Genomic DNA, 17,694 nt, shown 5'->3' on the forward strand with positions numbered 1-17,694 from the left:
AATTTGGGTTCAGTGTCCCTTTAATTATTACTATATAATGATTAATTAGACACAAACATATACAATATATATATTTTATGGCCATGTATTTGACTGCAAAGGGCTGCAGTCAAAACTACATGGCCTTATACCATATTCCACTTGTGCACAAATGTTTGCATGTTACTTGCAATCTAGCCAACTAGCGTTTAAATAATTACCAAAGCTGAGACAAAGATTGATTCACAGCAAACTAACCCCAGAAGTGGGGCTTACAAAGAATGACATAATACAATACAGCAAATCCCACTGCATTCTTTGCCAACATAGGGTAGATTACGAGTGGAGCTCTATTTATCGCTCCAGCTCACGTGTTAACTCCACTGGATGACACCTCTTTTTGTGCGCGTATTACAAGTTGAAAGTAAAACATTTTTGGTCACAGGTTAACTCAACTTGTGCAAAAAGCCGAACTTCGAATATTGTGACCACATTAACATATTCCCCCACAGACTTTAATGGAGCAAGAGAAATGAAAAAAAAAAACTAACACCTTACTCACGTGCAAACCCAATGGAATTTTCTTAAGTGTGCTAACCTGACAAGAAAATATGAATATTTCACATTGCAATGCTCTTCACATATCAGAATATGTTCTATTTATTCATAAATCTATATTTCTATACATCTAATGTTTTTGGGGTAAAATAAATGTTTATATATTTATCAAAGTCCAGAGTTCAGATCTAAACTCTTACTATACAATTGGTCAACTACCAGGGTGCTGAGTTAACACAAATATAAAGCACACAACAGAACTGCACTTACTGGATTTATAAAAAAAATAAAAAAAAATATTTTTACATACGGTACAAACATTTATATATATATATATATATATATATATATATATATATATATATATATATATATATATATATATATATATATATATTTATATATATATATGTGTGTGTGTGTATACACACACACATACTGTATATACAGTACATTGTATATAGAAATATCTATTTAGAAATACTTAGAACATGTGGAGAACATTAAAATGTGAAAAGTTTACAGTAAATACACAGTATAACACTTTAATAAATATGAATATTACATAAATATGATTTTACTTGCTAATTAACTGCAAAGGGCTCCATTGCATATATATATATATATATATATATATATATATATATATATATATATATATATATACACATACATACAGGTATATACATATGAATTTATGTGTTTATATGTATATATGTCTGTAAATATATAAATACATAAATACATATGTACACACACATAAACATACAGGTATATATAAATACATTTATGTTAAAGCCCTTTGCCTGCCTTTTTTTTTCTCTACTTGAGATCTCATATCTTTTTAAGCCTTTATAACTTTTTTATGCAATATTTTTTTTAAATAATTTGTATTATATAGTGTTATTATGAGTGTAAGTGTACTTCATAATATATTTTTGATGTGTTTTGTGACACTATTTCGTTTTGCATAACAATTAACTAAAGCTCTGAGGTCAAGGTAATCATTCTTGTGGAAATTGTGATTTACATTCAACTTGTAATACGAGTGCTCCTTCTAATGTGCACAAACAGCACCCAATATCACTCACCCGTAACTGAGTGCGTCACTCATAATACATTTTTCAGTGTACATCTTGTGACCAAGTTGCTACATTTAAGAAACTGGCCATAAGCAGCATCTCAGGTTGAAACAGCACAGACACTAGATAAAAACCATGAGGAAGACAAATACTGTAGCCTAGTCGACATCATTTAACCCAAACTGATCAAGCCATCCAAAATCTCAAAATGAAAGTACTTGAGAGGAAAACATTTGAGATGAAAATGATAACACATTTCAACACCATAAACAAGGGACTTAACATAGATTATGGCTTTCTGAAGCACTGCCAAAACTTTATATGAACACACTTAAGGTCAGATTACGAGTAGAGCGTAAAATTGTGCTTTCGCAAACACGATATTTGCGCTCCACGTGTAATACCAGTGCTCTGGTATTTCAAGTGGCCCGCAATGCGAACGTTAGCTCGAGTTCACATTGCATGGAAGCTTTGCGCTCAATAGAGTGCCATTCCATAGGCTCCAATATGTCTCACGGCATGAGAACCTAGCAAAACGAAAGGGGTAAATTGTATAGCAATGGACAGCAGATTTAAATATACAGTATATGAATATATACATATATATTTATGTGTTTACATGCGTTTATACACATATTAAGACATAACTATATACTGTACGTATGTATATAAACATATAGATATATTTTTACACACAGTTCCCCATAGACCCATATGTAAAGGTACTTTTCATTGATGTTTTTTTCTAACACCCCCACACACACCAAACGTAAACCCTAAAAACTGCTTTGCGCAGTTTTGTTTTATAAAAAATTACAATATACTTTAATTTGGGGCCACTTGGGACACTTTTTGAAAATTAACCAGAGAACTGATCTCTGCTTAATTTTCAGAGCACTAATTGCTACCACAATTATGAGTGTGCGATAAATTAGCACTCCAGTTGTAAATTAGCCCTTAATGTCTAATATATATCTATTTTGTATTACTTATTTTTTTTCCTACTCCTACTATATTTTTGTTTTGTTTAGCTAATTCATCTATACACATATTATGCAACTGTATATGATATTTATTCTGATCTTTGCTGTTTAATGTATTTATTATTTCTCCTAATTCTCCAATTCTGCAATTAACAAAACCCAGCTCACCCCCTCCCCTTCTCTAACTACATCTTGTTTTAAGTGTTAAATTAGTATTGCTTTAGACCTGAAGAAGAAAGGAAAGCTTTCAAAAGCTTGTTTTTTAAATATCATTTTCATCCAATAAAGTATTATAGCATACTACAATACTCAAATTATTTTGACATCATATCTATCTATCTATCTATCTATCTATCTATATCTGTCTGCCTGTCTATCTATCAATATCTATATCTATCTCTCTGGGGTAGATTTATTAATAGTCGAGAGGACATGATTCGCTGTAGCAAATCATGTCCACTCTACCTCGCAAAAGGCCTACAGCATACGCTGTCGACATTTAACATTGCAAAAGCAATTCTAGTGAAATGCTTGTGCATTGCGGTCCCCTACTCACTGGCGGCAAACCAGTCATTAGCAGAGGCTGTCAATTATCCTGATCTGATCGGATCTGGACGATTTCAATCCGCCACCTAAAAGGTGGAGTAGTGGTCTTATGACCGCTGCTTCTTAACTTCCGTTTCAGACTCCGAAGCAGCAGTCGCTGCCCAATAAATGGAACCCATTGTCTCTTTATCTCTCTCTCTAAATATATATATATATATATATATCAAACAGAGGTTTACTGTAGGGTAGTTATATATCCATTTGTAATAAATCGCACTCACGGGTCTTATTTCAATAAAAGTTCAATTCATTATTCAAAACTTTCCTTAAAACATCAGGTTGACATTTTGGTTCTTACTTGAAAGTTTTTTCAAGACCACATTTTTTTCCAGCTACAATAAAAACAAAAATCGCATTTGTTTATATTACTTGCAATCTTAAAGGGACACTGAACCCAATTTTTTTCTTGATTCAGATAGAGCATGCAATTTTAAGCAACTTCTAATTTACTACTATTATCAAAATTTCTTCATTCTCTTAGTATCTTTATTTGAAAAGCAAGAATGTAAATTAAGATGCCGGCCCATTTTTGGTGAACAACCTGAGTTGTTCTTGCTGATTGGTGGATAAATTCATCCACCAATAAGCAAGTGCTGTCCAATGTCGCTGAACCAAAAAAATGCTTAGATGTCTTCTTTTTCAAATAAAGATAGCAAGAGAACGAATAAAAATGTATAATAGGAGTAAATTAGAAAGTTGCTTAAAATTGCATGCTCTATCTGAATCACAAAATAAAAAATTTGGGTTTGGTGTCCCTTTAACTTAGCAAATATGCTATAGTGTTTTTTTCATAATCAGAGAGTGTCACCATTTTGCTAATTACTTTCTCACAAATAAAATATAACTATGCCGGTTTTCTATTACTAAATACATACAACATATATAGAAGCATATTACACTATGTAACAAATCATTTTTGCTATATCATGCCGATTCAGTGCATTCTATTACCTTATATATGCAAAATTTGACATGCCTCATGCCATCTGGTGCTCGCCGGGGGGGATTGTAATAAGGGATTACGGTTTTTGTATCTACCCTAAAAATGTAGAATTTCCAAAACCATCGCCAAACTTCATTACAGACTAAAAAATCCAAAGGGTTGTATTTTACTGAAAAAAAACAGAAAAAGTACAAGTAAACAGCGCCTAATAGGATTTTCAAATTTAATTAGAAATGAGAACTCCCAAAATAAGTTTAGCTCGACTTTTAATAGTCATTAAAACATATACATGTTGCACACGATACACAATAATATCCTGCATAAAGTTGATACACACAATTGAGTAAAATCCAGTGAATATACGTTATATAAAATTTTAAGTATATAAACACTACTAAAATAAATGGCAAAGATACTTGCACTTAAAAAGAGATAGTGGAATGTATCCCTTTGAAAAGACAGCTTCAGGACAAATGCCGGCCAGCCGATCAACACATACACAAGCTCCACAACGCATTTCACGGTACAGGCCTCTTCATCAGGTAATGTGTCTTCAATACAGACTAAGCAGAAGACAAAACCAGTGGGATTTCCTTTTCAAAAAAAGAGTAACTTTGATCCCCCTATACACACTGCACTATAAATACCTATATAAAAAATTGTACTTATAAAAAGAAAAACATTTAAAATAAAAATTGCAATCTTACTAGACTGAAGAGAAAAGTCTTAAATGACCTGGCCTGGGACAATAGCATAGTCATCTGCCCTTCTGATAAGGGCAGGGATATTGCAATAATGGATTTCAAATATTATAAGGAGGAACTATTAGGACAGCTGGCAGACACAGAGGTATATAAAAGACTGGAAAATAATCCTACAGGGATATAAAACTTTAGTGGACTAGATTATACAGGGGGCTTTACATAGTGGAAATATAGATGGAATTTCCTAGTAGCTGATTACCCTTACATCTTAGACTTAATATAAATTTACAAATAAATAAAAAGAGAGAAGCGCTCAACCTGGGAACGAACAATAGCATAATAGCTTGTTCTATGGCAAGTTACCACCCTAGAAGCAGCCTCTTTTTGCTCAATATGTGCCTTTCACAGAGAAGAACTTTCCTGTAGCATATCAGTCTGATCCTGACTTCACAGTACAGTCCAGCCCCGAAATACCAGGCAATCCCTCTCTGAACAAGAGAAACAGCAAAACCCCAGACGTACGTTTCGGCCTATTGTGGGCCTCGTCAGTGAGGTGCAGCCATATCCCTCTAGGCACACTGAGCAACGGGTCCACGTCTGGATTCCTGCATCACACTTTGGGAGACTTCCCCAAGTGTCATAATTTGCATAAATAAAAAGAGAGAAGCGCTCAACCTGGGAACGAACAATAGCATAATAGCTTGTTCTATGGCAAGTTACCACCCTAGAAGCAGCCTCTTTTTGCTCAATATGTGCCTTTCACAGAGAAGAACTTTCATGTAGCATATCAGTCTGATCCTGACTTCACAGTACAGTCCAGCCCCAAAATACCAGACAATCCCTCTCTGAACAAGAGAAACAGCAAAACCCCAGACGTACGTTTCGGCCTATTGTGGGCCTCGTCAGTGAGGTGCAGCCATATCCCTCTAGGCACACTGAGCAACGGGTCCACGTCTGGATTCCCGCATCACACTTTGGGAGACTTCCCCAAGTGTCATAATTTGCATAAATAAAAAGAGAGAAGCGCTCAACCTGGGAACGAACAATAGCATAATAGCTTGTTCTATGGCAAGTTACCACCCTAGAAGCAGCCTCTTTTTGCTCAATATGTGCCTTTCACAGAGAAGAACTTTCCTGTAGCATATCAGTCTGATCCTGACTTCACAGTACAGTCCAGCCCCGAAATACCAGGCAATCCCTCTCTGAACAAGAGAAACAGCAAAACCCCAGACGTACGTTTCGGCCTATTGTGGGCCTCGTCAGTGAGGTGCAGCCATATCCCTCTAGGCACACTGAGCAACGGGTCCACGTCTGGATTCCCGCATCACACTTTGGGAGACTTCCCCAAGTGTCATAATTTGCATAAATAAAAAGAGAGAAGCGCTCAACCTGGGAACGAACAATAGCATAATAGCTTGTTCTATGGCAAGTTACCACCCTAGAAGCAGCCTCTTTTTGCTCAATATGTGCCTTTCACAGAGAAGAACTTTCATGTAGCATATCAGTCTGATCCTGACTTCACAGTACAGTCCAGCCCCGAAATACCAGACAATCCCTCTCTGAACAAGAGAAACAGCAAAACCCCAGACGTACGTTTCGGCCTATTGTGGGCCTCGTCAGTGAGGTGCAGCCATATCCCTCTAGGCACACTGAGCAACGGGTCCACGTCTGGATTCCCGCATCACACTTTGGGAGACTTCCCCAAGTGTCATAATTTGCATAAATAAAAAGAGAGAAGCGCTCAACCTGGGAACGAACAATAGCATAATAGCTTGTTCTATGGCAAGTTACCACCCTAGAAGCAGCCTCTTTTTGCTCAATATGTGCCTTTCACAGAGAAGAACTTTCCTGTAGCATATCAGTCTGATCCTGACTTCACAGTACAGTCCAGCCCCGAAATACCAGGCAATCCCTCTCTGAACAAGAGAAACAGCAAAACCCCAGACGTACGTTTCGGCCTATTGTGGGCCTCGTCAGTGAGGTGCAGCCATATCCCTCTAGGCACACTGAGCAACGGGTCCACGTCTGGATTCCCGCATCACACTTTGGGAGACTTCCCCAAGTGTCATAATTTGCATAAATAAAAAGAGAGAAGCGCTCAACCTGGGAACGAACAATAGCATAATAGCTTGTTCTATGGCAAGTTACCACCCTAGAAGCAGCCTCTTTTTGCTCAATATGTGCCTTTCACAGAGAAGAACTTTCCTGTAGCATATCAGTCTGATCCTGACTTCACAGTACAGTCCAGCCCCGAAATACCAGGCAATCCCTCTCTGAACAAGAGAAACAGCAAAACCCCAGACGTACGTTTCGGCCTATTGTGGGCCTCGTCAGTGAGGTGCAGCCATATCCCTCTAGGCACACTGAGCAACGGGTCCACATCTGGATTCCCGCATCACACTTTGGGAGACTTCCCCAAGTGTCATAATTTGCATAAATAAAAAGAGAGAAGCGCTCAACCTGGGAACGAACAATAGCATAATAGCTTGTTCTATGGCAAGTTACCACCCTAGAAGCAGCCTCTTTTTGCTCAATATGTGCCTTTCACAGAGAAGAACTTTCTTGTAGCATATCAGTCTGATCCTGACTTCACAGTACAGTCCAGCCCCGAAATACCAGGCAATCCCTCTCTGAACAAGAGAAACAGCAAAACCCCAGACGTACGTTTCGGCCTATTGTGGGACTCGTCAGTGAGGTGCAGCCATATCCCTCTAGGCACACTGAGCAACGGATCCACGTCTGGATTCCCGCATCACACTTTGGGAGACTTCCCCAAGTGTCATAATTTGCATAAATAAAAAGAGAGAAGCGCTCAACCTGGGAACGAACAATAGCATAATAGCTTGTTCTATGGCAAGTTACCACCCTAGAAGCAGCCTCTTTTTGCTCAATATGTGCCTTTCACAGAGAAGAACTTTCCTGTAGCATATCAGTCTGATCCTGACTTCACAGTACAGTCCAGCCCCGAAATACCAGGCAATCCCTCTCTGAACAAGAGAAACAGCAAAACCCCAGACGTACGTTTCGGCCTATTGAGGGCCTCGTCAGTGAGGTGCAGCCATATCCCTCTAGGCACAATGAGCAACGGGTCCACGTCTGGATTCCCGCATCACACTTAGGGAGACTTCCCCAAAGGTAAGCTTTTCTCTGTGAAAGGCACATATTGAGCAAAAAGAAGCTGCTTCTAGGGTGGTAACTAGCCATAGAACAAGCTATTATGCTATTGTTCGTTCCCAGGTTGAGCGCTTCTCTCATTTTATTTATGCAAATTATGACACTTAGGGAAGTCTCCCTAAGTGTGATGCGGGAATCCAGACGTGGACCCGTTGCTCAGTGTGCCTAGAGGGATATGGCTGCACCTCACTGACGAGGCCCACAATAGGCCGAAACGTACGTCTGGGGTTTTGCTGTTTCTCTTGTTTAGAGAGGGATTGCCTGGTATTTCGGGGCTGGACTGTACTGTGAAGTCAGGATCAGACTGATATGCTACAGGAAAGTTTTTCTCTGTGAAAGGCACATATTGAGCAAAAAGAGGCTGCTTCTAGGGTGGTAACTAGCCATAGAACAAGCTATTATGCTATTGTTCGTTCCCAGGTTGAGCGCTTCTCTCTTTTTATTTATGCAAATTATGACACTTAGGGAAGTCTCCCTAAGTGTGATGCGGGAATCCAGACGTGGACCCGTTGCTCAGTGTGCCTAGAGGGATATGGCTGCACCTCACTGACGAGGCCCACAATAGGCCGAAACGTAAGTCTGGGGCTTTGTTGTTTCTCTTGTTCAGAGAGGGATTGCCTGGTATTTTGGGGCTGGACTGTACTGTGAAGTCAGGATCAGACTGATATGCTACAGGAAAGTTTTTCTCTGTGAAAGGCACATATTGAGCAAAAAGAGGCTGCTTCTAGGGTGGTAACTAGCCATAGAACAAGCTATTATGCTATTGTTCGTTCCCAGGTTGAGCGCTTCTCTCTTTTTATTTATGCAAATTATGACACTTAGGGAAGTCTCCCTAAGTGTGATGCGGGAATCCAGACGTGGACCCGTTGCTCAGTGTGCCTAGAGGGATATGGCTGCACCTCACTGACGAGGCCCACAATAGGCCGAAACGTACGTCTGGGGTTTTGCTGTTTCTCTTGTTCAGAGAGGGATTGCCTGGTATTTCGGGGCTGGACTGTACTGTGAAGTCAGGATCAGACTGATATGCTACAGGAAAGTTTTTCTCTGTGAAAGGCACATATTGAGCAAAAAGAGGCTGCTTCTAGGGTGGTAACTAGCCATAGAACAAGCTATTATGCTATTGTTCGTTCCCAGGTTGAGCGCTTCTCTCTTTTTATTTATGCAAATTATGACACTTAGGGAAGTCTCCCTAAGTGTGATGCGGGAATCCAGACGTGGACCCGTTGCTCAGTGTGCCTAGAGGGATATGGCTACACCTCACTGACGATGCCCACAATAGGCCGAAACGTACGTCTGGGGTTTTGCTGTTTCTCTTGTTCAGAGAGGGATTGCCTGGTATTTCGGGGCTGGACTGTACTGGGAAGTCAGGATCAGACTGATATGCTACAGGAAAGTTTTTCTCTGTGAAAGGCACATATTGAGCAAAAAGAGGCTGCTTCTAGGGTGGTAACTAGCCATAGAACAAGCTATTATGCTATTGTTCGTTCCCAGGTTGAGCGCTTCTCTCTTTTTATTTATGCAAATTATGAAACTTAGGGAAGTCTCCCTAAGTGTGATGCGGGAATCCAGACGTGGACCCGTTGCTCAGTGTGCCTAGAGGGATATGGCTGCACCTCACTGACGAGGCCTACAATAGGCCGAAACGTACGTCTGGGGTTTTGCTGTTATTCTTGTTCAGAGAGGGATTGCCTGGTATTTCGGGGCTGGACTGTACTGTGAAGTCAGGATCAGACTGATATGCTACAGGAAAGTTTTTCTCTGTGAAAGGCACATATTGAGCAAAAAGAGGCTGCTTCTAGGGTGGTAACTAGCCATAGAACAAGCTATTATGCTATTGTTCATTCCCAGGTTGAGCGCTTCTCTCTTTTTATTTATGCAAATTATGACACTTAGGGAAGTCTCCCTAAGTGTGATGCGGGAATCCAGACGTGGACCCGTTGCTCAGTGTGCCTAGAGGGATATGGCTGCACCTCACTGACGAGGCCCACAATAGGCCGAAACGTACGTCTGGGGTTTTGCTGTTTCTCTTGTTCAGAGAGGGATTGCCTGGTATTTCGGGGCTGGACTGTACTGTGAAGTCAGGATCAGACTGATATGCTACAGGAAAGTTTTTCTCTGTGAAAGGCACATATTGAGCAAAAAGAGGCTGCTTCTAGGGTGGTAACTAGCCATAGAACAAGCTATTATGCTATTGTTCGTTCCCAGGTTGAGCGCTTCTCTCTTTTTATTTATGCAAATTATGACACTTAGGGAAGTCTCCCTAAGTGTGATGCGGGAATCCAGACGTGGACCCGTTGCTCAGTGTGCCTAGAGGGATATGGCTGCACCTCACTGACGAGGCCCACAATAGGCCGAAACGTACGTCTGGGGTTTTGCTGTTTCTCTTGTTCAGAGAGGGATTGCCTGGTATTTCGGGGCTGGACTGTACTGTGAAGTCAGGATCAGACTGATATGCTACAGGAAAGTTTTTCTCTGTGAAAGGCACATATTGAGCAAAAAGAGGCTGCTTCTAGGGTGGTAACTAGCCATAGAACAAGCTATTATGCTATTGTTCGTTCCCAGGTTGAGCGCTTCTCTCTTTTTATTTATAACTTTACAAATAACCTGCAGGTTCCCCAGAAACACAGGGTATCAAGGTCCATTCGGAGCTTGATAGATAGGCCCCATAGTGTTCATAATATGGAATGGCGCAGAACAAAGTATACTCAGGTGGTTTGAAAGAATCAACAAGGTGCTAACCTATGTACAGTTGAAACTTGAGTATCACCCATACATTATACACTTTATCTATTTAGAAACATATAAAATACAAGAAAATAGGAATATTAGATTGGGTACTACTTTGTACTCCAAACCAACAGATAATAATTTGTTGTTGGTAGCTGGGGGATTTCATCCTCCTCCTCGCAAACAAAAGAAGGAAGTGGATAAAAAGATTCTGGACCTGAGGGATATAACAAAGGATAATATATTAACAAAGAAATAAAAAAGTAAGAAGGAAAATGACCATGAAGTATATTATGATGATTACTCCAAAGAGTTTAGATATTAACCCCTTAACGACTTACATCATACAGGGTATGTCTTGCACAAACTGGTCTTTAAAGACCAGCGACGTACCCTGTACGATGTTGGGGTTGAAAGTGGCTGGAAGCGATCCTGATCGCTTCCAGCTGCTTTCCGGTTATTGCAGTGCTGCCTCCATGTCGAGGCATCACTGCAATAACATGTTCCCCCATCCGATGCAGAGAGAGCCACTCTGTGGCCCTCTCTGCACCGGACATCGATGGCCGCAACTGTTGGTGGGTGGGATGGCGGCCATCGATGGCTTGCTGAGTACAGATGTGGGCGGGATCGTGGGCGGGATCATGGGCGGGGTAGCTGGGGGGCACGCATGGATGCCCACGCATGCACAAGGGAGGCGGGCGCGTGCATGGGGAGGGAGCGGGTGGGAACCATTACACTATGGAACGGTTTGTGTAAATTTAGAGGGAGAGAGGGGAAATAAACATTGTATTATAAATAATCAAATTGATCTGGGAGAGGGTAGGATGGGGGTTTAGTCTTTGGGGGGGAAGCTACACTACAGAAAAGTAGGAGAAAAATAAAAAAAAATTGTAAACTGGTTACTGGCAGACAGCTGCCAGTACCAAAGATGGCTACCAATAATGTGGAGGGGGAGGGTTAGAGAGCTGTTTTTTTTTTTGGGGGGGGGATCAGGGAGGTTTGGAGCTAAGGGGAATCCTACACAGCAGAATATGTAAATATACAAAAAAAATAATAAAAAATAAATAAAAGATGCCTTTTATTTTAGTACTGGCAGACTTTCTGCCAGTACTTAAGATGGTGGGACAATTGTGGGGTGGGGGAGGGAAGAGAGCTGTTTTGGAGGGATCAGGGGGTCTGATGTGTCAGGTGGGAGGCTGATCTCTACACTAAAGCTAAAATTAACCCTGCAAGCTCCCTACAAGATCCCTAAGTAACCCCTTCACTGCTAGACATAATACATGTGTGATGTGCAGCGGCATTTAGCAGCCTTCTAATTACCAAAAAGCATCGCCAAACCATATATATCTGCTATTTCTGAACAAAGGGGATCCCAGAGAAGCATTTACAACCATTTGTGCCATAATTGCACAAGCTGTTTGTAAATAATTTCAGTGAGAAACCTAAAATTGTGAAAAAATTTAAGTTTTTTTTAAATTTGATCACATTTGGCGGTGAAATGGTGGCATTAAATATACCAAAATGGGCCTAGATAAATACTTTGGGTTGTCTACTACACTACACTAAAGCTAAAATTAACTCTACAAACTCCCTACATGCTCCCTAATTAACCCCTTCACTGCTGGGCATAAAACAAGTCTGGTGCACAGTGGCATTTAGCAGCCTTCTAATTACCAAAAAGCAACGCCAAAGCCATAAAAGTCTGCTATTTCTGAACAAAGGAGATCCCAGAGAAGCATTTACAACCATTTATGCCATAATTGCATAAGTTGTTTGTAAATAATTTCTGTGAGAAACCTAAAGTTTGTGAAAAAATTGTGAAAAGTGAACAATTTTTTTATTTGATCGCATTTGGCGGTGAAATGGTGGCATGAAATATACCAAAATGGGCCTAGATCAATACTTCATATACATGTCAAGGGATATTCAGGTATTCCTGACAGATATCAGGGTTCCAATTTAACTAGCACTCATTTTGAAAAAAAGTGGTTTTGAAATAGCAAAGTGCTTCTTGTATTTATTGCCCTATAACTTGCAAAAAAAGTAAAGAACATGTAAATATTGTGTATTTCTAAACTCAGGACAAAATTTAGAAACTATTTAGCATGGTTGTTTTTTGGTGGTTGTAGATGTGTAACAGATTTTGGGGGTCAAAGTTAGAAAAAGTGTGTTTTTTCCATTCTTTCCTCATATTTTATAATATTTTTAAAAATAAATTATAAGATATGATGAAAATAATGGTATCTTTAGATTTAGTGGCGAGAAAAATGGTATATAATATGTGTGGGTACAGTAAATGAGTAAGAGGAAAATTACAGCTAAACACAAACACAGCAGAAATGTAAAAAAAGCCCTGGTCCTTAATGGAAAGAAATTGAAAAATGGCCTTGGTCCTTAAGGGGTTAAAAGTATCATCAACAAAAAAAAAATCATTATAAGAAAGGAAACCTCCCTACCATTTGGATGGTCCCCCCACCTCCCCAAGGATGGTCTACAATAGGGCCAGAAATCTAAAAGACATTCTTGTTAAAACAGATTTCTCAGAAAAAACATCTGGATACTTGGTTAACAAAAACACAATTATGATGCTACAAATGTGACAATTGTACCACCTGTAACTTATTTGAAACAGGGCCAAAGTTCAATCAACCACATACAGGAAGACCAGTATATATAAAACACAGAATTACATGCACTTTGGACTATGTGGTCTATACTATTGTTTGCCCATGTGGGTTATATTATGTGGGTAAGTCCTCTACCCCTTTCGCGGACAAACTGGCAAACCATAGATTTGCCATACAAAAAGCACTAAAGTATAAGGAAAGTGAACAACCTGTGTCATACTATTATTTGGAGAACAGCCATACGGTGTCTATGTTATGTACAATGTTGATTGATAGAGTTCCTGTATTGTTATGGGGTGGAGATTAAAATCTGGAGCTCCTGAAGAGGGAGGCAAAATGGATTGATCATATCGGTACTTTGGTACCAAAGGGACTTAATACAACACAAACATATTCTCTCTTTTTCTATAAATATATACTTTGGTGTCTGTATAAAGCCTTGTGAAGGACTAGTAAACATTGATATAAGCAATATACCTAGCAATAAGAGGCGCCTTGTAGGGAATATAGGATATTTATGGTGCATATATCACCTCTGTCACTGTTTGATTTCGCTCCTGACTATGTGGATTATGTGTTAATATGCTACACTAGATTGTAAAAACCTAAAGGAGCTTAGATATAATCTCATAGTGGGAAATTGTATTTAATGTTTACCTAAAGTGGGTTATGAACTACCCACAATATACTATAGACAAAAGAACAAACATGGTTGGAGTCCAGACGTAGTATGTACCATGTTTTAATGATTGTAAGACATACAATAAGCAGGAAAGCTCCCTAAACATCTGATGTGTTTCACACATGCGTACATGCGCTTCCTCAGGACATACTTGAAAATGAGAGAAATCTCAATGCATCCTTCCTGGTAAAATATTTTATAAATAAATAAATATACTGCCTAATTGCTAATCCATTTCGATATTTATTTTATACCACCTTAAAAGTATAAATGTGGTTAGGTTGCATTGCAACCATGTAAACAGATACCTTTTCCACTTAAAATCTTGTTTGCCCTGCGGTTGCAAAGCAACAAAGTAAACAAATATGCACAAGGTGAGGGGTGATGATGTCATCCAGCAAGCCCAGGTGAGCATGAGCATTGATAATGGCGCCAGTCTAGTGCTTTAACAAGGAGGTGCTGGTGATCTGTAGCACATGTTCTGGTGATCCAGATCTATATGGCTTGGGGCATGTCAAATTTTGCATATATAAAGCAATGGAATATACTGAATGGGCATGATATAACAAAAAGGATTTGTTACATAGTAATGTAACAAATGTAATATGTTTCTATATATAGTGTATGTGTTTACTAATAGACAGTTATGTTTTATTTGTAAGAAAGTAATTAGAAAAATGGCAACACTCCCTGACATTTAAAAGGACCCTGTGCATATTTGCTTATTTAAAGGGACAGTAAACTTAAAAAATAATGTTACCTAATTCTCCACATAGTGAGGAATTAGGTAACATTATCTGAGAGATAGCTTTAAAAACCAAAAGATTTTTTAGAGATTTTAGCCCCCAAAGTTACACTTACCTCCTTAGGCTCTTCTGTTCAGGTCCTAGCGGTTCTTGGTTGCTCTGTCTAATGACAGCATGCCTGATTGCGCTATTGAACTAAATGTAGCTCGCTCCTGCTACCAGACCAGAGAGGGAGCTACATTTAGTTCAATAGAGTGCTCGGGCACGCTGTGATTAGACAGCGCAAACCGCTTTTGAAAGGAAGACCTGAACAGAAGAGCCTGAAGAGAAAAGGAGGTAAGAGTAACTTTGGGGGCTAAAATCTCTAAAATCTTTTAATTTTTAAAGCTGTTGCTAAGATAATGTTACATAATTTTACACTATGTGCAGAATTATGTAACATTATTTTAAATTTTACTGTCCCTTTAAGATTGTAAGTAATAAAAATATATGCAATTTTTGTTTTTATTGTAACTGGAAAATAATTTGGTCTTGAAAAAGATTCAAGTAAGAACCAATATGTCGACCTAATGTTGACCTGATGTTTTAAGGAATTTAACTTTTATTGAAATAAGACATGTGTGCCACCCCTGTGTTTCTGTGATGTAAAAAGAGACAAAGACAAATAATTTCAGAACTTTTTCCAGAGACAGCTAAAAACTAGTGAAAAAAACCTACAGTACATACATAGATACACATATGCATTGTTAAGCCTTTCCCAGTCAAGCACCTCATAACCATATTTGAACTTGAAGGCTTGTCTCCTATAAAACTAGGCCACAGAGGTGCAAATTTCTAAACTGGAACACACCTATGTGTTTGTACGTTTAATAAAGTAGGTGTAAGAGCTTTGACCTGTCACGTATGAAGGTGTGTCCTCTATAAAACCTGCTTAAAGAGGCCCAATTTAATTTTAAGGACTCATAGGCAGATACAAAGCTACAAAGGAGAGTGATTCAAACTTTACAGTGTCAGTAATGTTAAAATCCAGTGTAAAAAGTTATTATAAGTCCTTTCAATAGAATCACATATTTTGCCACCCTGAATTAAGAACCCGCCAAAATGGCAATGGTCTTTTAACAAACAGTAAAAAAATATATGTATTGTTAAAAACAATACTTGTGAATGTTTAAAAGCAAAAATATAGAGATTAAAAATGGTGCACAGTCTACCCATCATGATAGCATTCAATTGGGATTCAGGTGGTTTAGCAGTTGAGCAGGTGGGAAACGGATTGCAATAGGTACTTATGGAACTCACAATTGCACACAATAAAGTACAATGTAAAAGTATAAATAGAATATTTGTACATCTTGTTTCCATTTATATGTCAATAATTATAACAATTTTGTTTTTCAGAGCCACCTGTGTAAAGAAGAAGACCTAATTTACCTATATTTTATATGGAGCATACAGGTTAAATGAATATTTCAGAATCAATATCTTCAATTTCAGATTGTAAAAACTAATAAAAACAAAATTCTGACTTAACCCATTGGCTTTCAGATAGCACTGCAATTCAGTACTAGGTGACATGGTTCATTAATCTCCAGGACATATATTTTAATACATATTTCAATATTTCTTTAGGCAAAGATGTGCGGTCATAATTTACTCTATATCCAATGAATTCATATATATTACATCATCTGCAATTACCTAAATCCTATCATGTTAAAAAATCATTAGTATTCTGTCTTTTCAAGAAAATATATTTCTATTAAAAAACATAATTATAAATAAATAACTTTGTGCTGGTCTTGTTTCCTGCTGAATAATTATAGTTAACATTAAAAAACAATCAGTATAACTATAACAATGGAAAATTAATTTCACTACATTTTCTTCATTGTCTCACAGCTTCTTACACTGACACTGACTGGCCTATGTTTGTATGACTGTAAATGTATGAGCAGTGGGTGACATTATTATTATTTATTTGTATAGCATCACAAATTCCATAGCACTTGGAACAAAGATAAGGCTATACAATGACTATGATTTGTGATTAAATACAAAACATAACTAAACAATTCTAGTACAGGAGGAAGAGGGCCCTGCTCCGGAGAGCTCACAGTCTACAGATTGACATAAGGTTTGGCGTAGCTTGTCACATGGATTGTAGTTGCAGAAGTGAGTCAGGCAGTTCAATAATTATTTTGGTTAGATGAGATATTGAGGAGAGATGGTAAGCCTCTTTGAATATATATGTTTTCAAGGAGCATCTGAAGCTATACTAGGCTTATTGAGTGGGGTAGACAGTTCTAGAGGACAGGAGCAGCACGTGAGAAGTATTGGAGACTGAAGTGGGATGTACAGATAACAGGAGTGGAGAAACGTAGGTCAGAGGTTGATTAAAGAGGATGGGATGGAGAATATTTGGAGATAAGAGAGGAAATATAGTTGGGAGTTATACTGTTGAGGGCTTTGTAAGTTAGGGTTAATACTTTAAATTGTATTCTGGAGTGTATGGGGAGTCAGTGTAGAGACTGGCAGAGTGGAGCAGCTGATGTAGATCGGCGATGAGTCTAACTGAAGCATTTATAATAGATTGGAGGGAGGAGAGTCAAGTGTGACCCCAAGACAGTGGACCTGGGGTGAGGTGTTGAGAATAAAGTCTCCGACCGTCAGAGAAATGTCAGGTGTGACATGAAATTAAAAATAATTAAAAACTTCTTATCTTTTTTAACTGCATACCAGCTACACTAATGTTTTATTATTATGTATAGAGTCTTAGGGGCCAGTTTCTCATGTGTCTGGTGGACATGATCCGCTGTAGCGATCATGTCCGCCAGACAAAGATAAATGCCGACAGCTTGTGCAATGCCGCCACCCTGCAGATTC

The 17,694-nt window shown here is 38.7% G+C and overlaps 1 protein-coding gene across 1 annotated transcript in view; it reads left to right on the plus strand.

Moving 5' to 3' along the window:
* The window catches only part of LOC128656929 (cysteine-rich secretory protein 2-like), a 124,577-nt gene extending 108,343 nt beyond the window's left edge, over nucleotides 1-16,234 (plus strand). The window contains exon 7 of the mRNA XM_053711103.1: nucleotides 16,210-16,234. Coding sequence (XP_053567078.1) covers nucleotides 16,210-16,223 — 14 coding nt within the window. The 3' untranslated portion in view covers nucleotides 16,224-16,234. The remainder of the gene's footprint in view (nucleotides 1-16,209) is intronic.
* The last annotated feature ends 1,460 nt before the right edge of the window (nucleotides 16,235-17,694 follow it).

The sequence above is a fragment of the Bombina bombina genome, chromosome 4 (genome assembly GCF_027579735.1).
Source record: "Bombina bombina isolate aBomBom1 chromosome 4, aBomBom1.pri, whole genome shotgun sequence".
NCBI classification, from domain to species: domain Eukaryota; kingdom Metazoa; phylum Chordata; class Amphibia; order Anura; family Bombinatoridae; genus Bombina; species Bombina bombina.